Below are 8,468 nucleotides of genomic sequence, written 5' to 3' on the forward strand. Positions count from 1 at the left end.
ACCCCACAATCCTTGGCTCTTTCCGTCTCCGCTCGGCTTCCGTCCATTCTTCCGGTGGATATGGCCGCGGCCGTGGCGGGGATGCTGCGAGGGGGTCTCCTGCCCCAGGCGGGTAAGGAGTGACTCAGGTCCTCATGGCGTGTCTTGCCGGCGCTCTCTAGGCCTCATCTGCCCTCTTCTACTACTGATTCTTCCCATAATCTCTGACCCCAGCTGGATCGCTGGCCTCCTTACCCCATCCAGTTCCTTGTGCTCCAGACTCTGGTAATCACCGCAACAACGTCCAGCTGTTGCCAGTCTCCAGGGTTTCTTTTGCTTGGACCACTCCTCGCCCAGACCTTTGCATTATGCCCCCATCTTAATGTCTCATCCTAAGTGTCACCTTCTCAAGCCTTCTCTTGACTCCTTAGCCGCATTGCAATCTAATTTTGCATTCGTTTAGTTGCTTGTTTCCTCTATTAAACTCCTTAAGGGCAGGACCGTGTTCATTCAGCATAGTCAGCAGGTGACATTTAGGCTGAGACGTTAAGATGGAGGTGCTTGATGTTAGTAGGTGGGTAATAAATATTTGTTTAATGAGTAGATTTGAACACTTAATATAGTCCAGGCACTGTGATAACTGTTTTTATATGTGTTCGCTCATTTAAATCGTTTAAATCATTTAAATCTAAAGCACCCTGTGAGAAAGACATTCCCATCTCTTTATAGACGTAGCAACTGGAGTTCAGACCAGTTGGGTGGCCAAGGTCACAGCTATTAAGTGGCGGAAGAGAGATTAAAATCCAGTTTCCGCTGAGCGCAGTGGCTCACGCCTGTAATCCCAGCATTTTGGGAGGCTGAGGCGGGCAGATCACCTGAGGTCAGGAGTTTGAGACCAGCGTGACCAACATGGTGAAACCCTACCTCTACTCAAAATACAAAAATGAGCCGGGCGTGGTGATGCACACCTGTAGGCCCAGCTACTGGGGAGGCTGAGGCATGAGAATCGCTTACAACTGGAAAACAGAGGTTGCAGTGAGCCGAGATCGCACCACTGCACTCCAGCCTGGGTGACAGAGTGAGACTCTGTCTAAAAATAAAATAAAATAAAAATCCAGCTTCATTTGATTTCAAAGCCTGCCTACAGTCTTTTTTTTTTTTTAATTGCATTTTAGGTTTTGGGGTACATGTGAAGAACATGCAAGATTGTTGCATAGGTACACACATGCAGTGTGATTTGCTGCCTTCCTTCCCCTCACCTATATCTGTCATTTCTCCCCATGCTATCTTTCCCCACCTCCCCACCCCCCGTCTCTCCCCCATTTCCACCCAACGGACCCCAGTGTGTAGTGCTCCCCTCCCCATGTCCATGTGTTCTCATTGTTCAACACCCGCCTATAAGTGAGAACATGTGGTGTTTGATTTTCTGCTCTTGTGACAGTTTGCTCAGAATGATGGTTTCCAGGTTCATCCATGTCCCTAGCCTGCCTACAGTCTTAACAGGTTTTGTAGCTGCTGGCAATAAGACCTCTTAATCCAGCAAATATCCATACCCTCTGATTGTTAGAGCTGCCTTCTATCTGGACCATTTTCTGAGGTCACATCTCAGCCTTGGGAATGGCTGATAGTGGGAAGTTCTAGTCTTGGCCTTGTGTTGAGGATGAAGGGGTCACTTTGGCTCAGGGCTTTTAAGTGCCTTGTTTACTGTGGAGTGCTGTATAGCATTGCCTGTAAACAGGAAGAGAGGAGGAAAGAGAAACTTGTCTGAGCTGTGAGGATGGCGTAACTTTTTTTCTCCTCTTTGAATCATAGGAGAGGATGTCACAGTAGTAGTTAGAGCAGTGGTTTTCAAACTTTAGCATGCGTCAGCATCACCAGGAGGGCTTGTTAAGTCACCATTTGTGACCAACCTTGGTAACAGTGAAACCTGGTCTCTACAAAACAAAACAAACAAACAGCACACTATTTTTTAGGCTCCACCCTAGAGTTAGGCTCCACCCCAGAGCTGCTGATTCAGTAGGTCTAGTCAGCGCCTGAGAATTTATATTTCTTTTTTTCTTTTTTTGAGAGTCTTGCTCTGTCACCCACGCTGGAGTGCAGTGGTGCGATTTTGGCTCACTGCAACCTCCGCCTCTCAAGCTCAAGCGATTCTTCTGCCTCAGCCTCCTGAGTAGCTTGGATTACAGACACACGCCATCATGCCCGGCTAATTTTTGTATCTTTTTTTTTTTTTTTTGAGACGGAGTTTCACTCTTGTTACCCAGGCTGGAGTGCAATGGTGCGATCTCGGCTCACCGCAACCTCCGCCTCCTGGGTTCAGGCAATTCTCCTGCCTCAGCCTCCTGAGTAGCTGGGATTACAGGCACGTGCCACCATGCCCAGCTAATTTTTTTGTATTTTTAGTAGAGACGGAGTTTCACCATGTTTACCAGGATGGTCTTGATCTCTTGACCTCGTGATCCACCCGCCTCAGCCTCCCAAAGTGCTGGGATTACAGGCTTGAGCCACCTCGCCCGGCCTTAATTTTTGTATCTTTAGTTGAGATGGGGTTTCATCATGTTGGCCAGGCTGGTCTCAAACTCCTGACCTCAAGTGATCCCACCCGCCTCGGCCTCCCAAAGTCTTGGGATTACAGGTGTCAGCCACTGCGCCCGGTCACCTCTTTTCTTAATGTGTTCAAAATATTTTCTCCTTTGTTCTCATTTTTTTCTTGCATTTCTGCACATTAAGAAGAGCCAGAGGCTGGATGCAGTGGCTCACACCTGTAATCCCAGTGCTTTGAGAGGCCCAGGTGGACAGATCACTTGAGGTCTAGGGTTTGAGACCAGCCTGGTCAACACGGAGAAACCCCGTCCAAAAATTAGCTGGTCATGGTGGCACGTGCCTATAAACCCAGCTATTTGGGAGACTGAGACAGAAGAATCGCTTGAACCCAGGAGGCAGAGGTTACAGTGAGTTGAGATCATGCCACTGCACTCCAGCCTGGTGAGAAAAAAAAGAAGAGCTGGAGAAATGGGAGCCTCAAGGTATTAAGTAATTGACCACAGGTCACTTACTGAGAGAAGAGAAGCTTTGGAAATTGAGAATTTTTGGCAGACAATTCCTTGTCCCACTGTTGTGTTGAGTCTAGCTCTGTGAGCTGTGGTTTTCTTTGCTAGGGAGTGTTTTTTCTCTATCTAGGATAAACTAGGGCCTCCAAGAGATTGCATCTAAGGATGCTGCTATATACCCTCCCAGGTCGGCTGCCTACCCTCCAGACTGTCCGCTGTGGCTCCAAGGCTGTTACCCGCCACCGTCGTGTGATGCACTTTCAGCGACAGAAGCTGATGGCTGTGACTGAATATATCCCTCCGAAACCAGCCGTCAACCCAAGATGCCTGCCATCTCCTCCCAGCCCCCCACAGGAAGTAAGTAGGAGTTTGGGTACATGTCACTTGGTGGTGGGATGGTGGATGAAAGTAATCTTGTCTCTGGCCATAGTGAGGTACGACTCTCAGTCGTTGTCACATGGTTATTTCACTTTGCCTGATCTAGATACTTTAAGATGAAATCTGCACTTGATTCTATATTGGGCTCTGGATTGGATGGGCCTCCTGAATTTCCTTCTTGTCTTCAAAAATGTGGATGTGGGCCGGGTGCGGTGGCTCACGCCTGTAATCCCAGCACTTTGGGAGGCCGAGGCGGGCGGATCACGAGGTCAAGAGATCGAGACCATCCTGGTCAACATGGTGAAACCCCGTCTCTACTAAAAATTCAAAACATTAGCTGGGCATGGTGGCGCGTGCTTGTAATCCCAGCTACTCAGGAGGCCGAGGCAGGAGAATTACCTGAGCCCAGGAGGCGGAGGTTGCAGTGAGCCGAGATCGCGCCATTGCACTCCAGCCTGGGTAACGAGAGCGAAACTCCTTCTCAGAAAAAAAAAAAAAAAAAAAAATGTGGATGTGAGAGCTACCCTAGCAGGTGCAGTTGGGGAGAGTATCTCTCCTATCTTTTTTTTTTTTTTTTTTTTTTTTTTTTGTGTGTGTGTGTGTGTGTGTGTGTGTGTGTGAGACAGTGTCTCATTTTGTTACCCAAGGTGGTATGCAGTGACACGTTCTCAGCTCACCACAACCTCTGCCTTCTGGGTTTAAGCAATTCTCCTGCCTTAGGCTCCTGAGTAACTGGGATTATAAACGCGTACTACCATGCCCAGCTAATTTTTTGTATTTTTAGTAGAGACAGGGTTTCACTATGTTGGCCAGGCTGGTCTTGAACTCCTGGCCTCAAGCAATCCACCCGCCTTGGCCTCCCAAAGTGCTGAGATTACAGGCATGAGCCACTGTGCCAGCCAAATGTCTCAATTTTAAACTAACACTGCACAACAGTTATATTTATTTATTTTTTATTTTTATTTTTATTTTTTTTTTGAGACGGAGTTTTGCTCTTGTTACCCAGGCTGGAGTGCAATGGCGCTATCTCGGCTCACCGCAACCTCCGCCTCCTGGGTTCAGGCAATTCTCCTGCCTCAGCCTCCTGAGTAGCTGGGATTACAGGCACGAGCCACCATGCCCAGCTAATTTTTTGTATTTTTAGTAGAGACGGGGTTTCACCATGTTGACCAGGATGGTCTCGATCTCTCGACCTCGTGATCCACCCGCCTTGGCCTCCCAAAGTGCTGGGATTACAGGCGTGAGCCACCGTGCCCGGCCAACAGTTATATTTATGATTGGTAAAATAATTCAACGTGAGTATAGTGTCAGATTGATAATTGAAGTAATTTTGACAATATTATTGTCAGCACTGTTGACTGGGGCAGACTGCAGACCTATTTTCGGGGGAGTGGAACTGAGCGTTCTCAGGTTTGGAAAACACTGCTAAAGACTGCGAATATCTAATGAAAGTGAAAGGCTAGAGGAGTGGGAGATGTTACATGTCTCTTAGAGTCGGGGTCCCAATTATCCTACTTGTTCCCTGATCTTTTGCACATTTGGGGATCACTGGAAGCCCTAGAACCTACCACAGAGGGAGCAAGGTTGACAGGAGAAGTGACAGCTGACAAACCCTTGGGCATCGCTTTCTAACATCAGGAGACAGGCCTCATCAGGCTAATCCGCCGGGAGATAGCAGCAGTTTTCCAGAACAACCGAATGATAGCTGTCTGCCAGAATGTGGCTCTGAGCGCAGAGGACAAGCTTCTTATGCGACACCGGCTGCGGAAACACAAGATCCTAGTGAAGGTCTTCCCCAACCAGGTAGGGAGTGGGCCCCTTGTCATGGGTTGCGTATGTTCCCCCAATCCCCACCAGACTCAGACCTCACCATCTGTTCCCCAGTTATGATACTTCTTACTCTTCCCCTCTGTGAGCCACCCTTGGGTTGTACCCTCAGCCTAATGTGGCCCATGACCCACGTGGTGGCTCTTCCTTCCACTTGTCCCTGATAAGCCATTTTTTTATGCTGTCCCAGGTCCTGAGGCCTTTCCTGGAGGATTCCAAGTACCAAAATCTGCTGCCCCTTTTTGTGGGGCACAACATGCTGCTGGTCAGTGAAGAGCCTAAGGTCAAGGAGATGGTACGGATCTTAAGGACTGTGCCATTCCTGCCACTGCTAGGTGAGCAAGCAACCCTGCCAGTTAGGGGTGGGGTGAAGAGGGGCAGGTGCTGCGGCAGCCTGCCGCCATCTGCTAGGCTTGTCTTGGTAAAACCGTGGACATTCTTGGAGAGAACATCCTTTCATGGATGGGGCCTGAGTCAACAGCACGTTTATTGAGGGCTGTCATTCAGACATCTGTGTTGTGTCATTACCCCAGGTCACTTCTGCACTGGAGAGAAGACTAGGGAAGGCAGACATGGAACAGGGGGAGAAAATTCAAATACATTGAGTCTAACAGTGGGGTAGCAGATGCTGAAACCCACACAGATGACAATATTTAAAACAGCCCAAGTCAAGAGTACTGAGGGCAAGTGACCAGTGTTTCCCAGACTGCCCTGATGCTGACTTACTTAAGGGATAGAGAATAGTGCATGTGTCCCCTGGAAATCAAGATTTCATAGGGCTCTGTAGGGGAGGGGGTGGGATAGGAATCTGATTATTATTACTACTTTTTTGAGAGTCTCACTCTATCGCCCAGAATGGAGTGCAGTGGTGCAATCTGGGTTCACTGCAATCTCTGACTCCTGGGTTCAAGCAATTCTCTTGCCTCAGCCTCCTGAGTAGCTGAGATTACAGGTGCCTGCCACTATGCCCAGCTAATTTTTTTTTTTTACTTGTAGTAGAGATGGGGTTTCACCATGTTGGCCAGGCTGATTTTGAACTCCTGACCTCAGGTGATCCTCCTGCCTCAGCCTCCCAAAGTGCTGGGATTATAGGCGTGAGCCACCACGCCTGGCAAATCTGATTTTAATACCCCCTCCACACTCCATGATATTTATTCAACTTTTTAATTGTAAAATACACGTAACATAAAATTTACCATCTTAACCATTTTAAGTGTATGGTTCAGCATTAAGTACATTCATGATGCTATACAACCTCTAGAATTTTATCCATCTCTAGAACGTTTCATCTTCTAAAACTGAAACTACACCTGTTAAACAATAGCTCCGATTTCTTCCTTCCATTCCATGATTCAGGGTCTCACTCTCATTGCCCATGATAGAGTGCAGTGGACCGGTCATGGCTCACAACAGCCTGGACTTCCTTGGCTTAATCCATCCTCCCACCCTAACTTCCTGAGTAGCTGGGACTATAGGCACATTCCACCATGCCCGGCTAATTTTTGTATTTTTTGTGGAGGTGGGATTTCACCATGTTACCCAGGCTGGTCTTGAACTGCTAGGCTCAAGCAATTCTCCTGCCTTGGCCTCCAGAAGTGTTGGATATTTTAGGTGTTAGCCACTGTGCCCAGCCTGATTTTTTTTTTTTTTTTTTTTTTTTTTTTTTGAGATGGAGTTTCGTTTGTGTCACTCAGGCTGGAGTACAATGGCACGATCTCGGCTCACTTGAGCCCTTCCTCCCGGGTTCAAGGGATTCTCCTGCCTCAGCCTTCTGAGTAGCTGTGATTACAGGTGCCTGTCACCATTCCTGGCTAATTCTTGTGTTTTTAGTAGAGATGGTGTTTGCCATGTTGGCCAGGCTTGTCTTGAACTCCTTACCTCAGGTGATCCACCTGCCTCAGCCTCCCAAAGTACTGGGATTACAGGCATGAGCCACTGCACCTGGCTGCCTAATTCTTATTTACAGGGAAGTTTAGGAAACACTAAATGGGAGTCAGGGCCAGGTGGATACATTAAGAGTTTTCCGAGGGAAGAGTGAGGAAGTCGGGATCGATCCCAAGAGAGTGGGAGTGGCATGGGGCACGGTGGAACCCAGGTCCTGGGGAAGGCAGGATTTTGACAAGGGCAATGGAAAGCAAGTTCCTAGAGTCAGAATGTTGTTTCAGAGAAGAAAGGCATCTGCAAGGAACCCAGCTGATCCTGTTTTCTTCCAGGTGGCTGCATCGATGACACCATCCTCAGCAGGGAGGGCTTTATCAACTATTCCAAGCTCCCCAGCTTGCCCCTGGTGCAGGGGGAGCTTGTAGGAGGCCTCACCTGCATCACGGCCCAGACCCACTCCCTGCTGCAGCACCAGCCCCTCCAGCTGACCACCCTGTTGGACCAGTACATCAGACAGCAACGCGAGGATTCTGTTGTGTCAGCCAATGGGAAGCCAGATCCTCCTGACCGTGTTCCGGACTCGTAGCCAGCCTGTTTAGCCAGCCCTGCCCTTAAATACACTCTGCCCTATTGGCTGTGCTGTCCTCCATGGGAGATGTGGAAGAACTTGGGGTGAGGGAGTGCATTTGTCATTTGGGTTTCGCTAACAATGATATTGTCAAGTATAGGCCACTCTGAGATGCGGAGGATTCCATTTCAAATGGAGGCTGTTAGTCACTGGCTTTGTCCTTAGTTTTCCCAACTTGAGACCTGATAGGAGCAAAGTCTCTCTCCATTCTCCAGGTCCAAGGCAGAGATGCTGAAAGGAGAAGGCTATTACCCCTGCCTCCTTGGTCACTGCCCCTTGCTGCATGGGCTCCTGAGCCCACCCTCTTGGATCACAACTTGCCACTGCCACAGTAGCTCAACCAAGCAGTCATGTTGAGGATGGCACCTGGTGAGAGCCTGCTGTGTGCCAGGCTCCGTGCTGAACACTGTACATGTATTAGTTCCTGAACTCCTGACAACATGGTACCCATTTCACAGAGAAGGAACAGAGAAATTAAGTAGCTTACACAAGGTCATGCATTTAGTAAGGGGCAGAACAGGAACTTGAACCAGGCCCTCTCTGCTCTGAAGACTGCATCCTGAATTTTTACACTGGAGCTTCCTCCTCAGGTTACCCAGAAGTGGATCCCGTCTTCCATCCTGGTGTGCTTGGATGTTCTCTGCCCGTGGGAGTGTGCCATGCTGTGGAAAGTTTGGAAGCACTGCTTTATGCTCAAATGAAATGCATTCTACTTCCTCTGTTTT

General features: G+C 48.6%; 1 protein-coding gene across 2 annotated transcripts; it reads left to right on the forward strand.

Annotated features, from left to right (window-relative positions):
• Positions 1-22: 22 nt before the first annotated feature.
• MRPL10 (mitochondrial ribosomal protein L10) lies at positions 23-8,465 on the forward strand. 2 transcript variants are annotated; one of them, XM_003931212.4, is made up of 5 exons: positions 23-112; positions 3,217-3,386; positions 5,046-5,210; positions 5,425-5,569; positions 7,448-8,465. In XM_003931212.4, the coding sequence occupies exons 1-5, from the start codon at positions 61-63 to the stop codon at positions 7,699-7,701; spliced, it is 786 nt and encodes a 261-aa protein (XP_003931261.2). In that variant the 5' UTR covers positions 23-60; the 3' UTR covers positions 7,702-8,465. The 2 variants fall into 2 exon arrangements, with proteins under 2 accessions (XP_003931261.2, XP_074244752.1); XM_074388651.1 differs by having other exon boundaries at positions 32-264.
• The last annotated feature ends 3 nt before the right edge of the window (positions 8,466-8,468 follow it).

The sequence above is a fragment of the Saimiri boliviensis genome, chromosome 17, assembly GCF_048565385.1.
Source record: "Saimiri boliviensis isolate mSaiBol1 chromosome 17, mSaiBol1.pri, whole genome shotgun sequence".
In the NCBI taxonomy this organism is placed as follows: Eukaryota; Metazoa; Chordata; class Mammalia; order Primates; family Cebidae; genus Saimiri; species Saimiri boliviensis.

Excerpts from the sequence above, each read along its gene's own strand:
- MRPL10 (XM_003931212.4), top strand. The coding sequence starts at position 61 with ATGGCCGCGGCCGTGGCGGGGATGCTGCGAGGGGGTCTCCTGCCCCAG. Across the intron at positions 113-3,216 it reads GGGTCTCCTGCCCCAGGCGG|GTCGGCTGCCTACCCTCCAG; the intron begins GTAAGGAGTGAC and ends ATACCCTCCCAG. Across the intron at positions 5,570-7,447 it reads GCCATTCCTGCCACTGCTAG|GTGGCTGCATCGATGACACC; the intron begins GTGAGCAAGCAA and ends GTTTTCTTCCAG.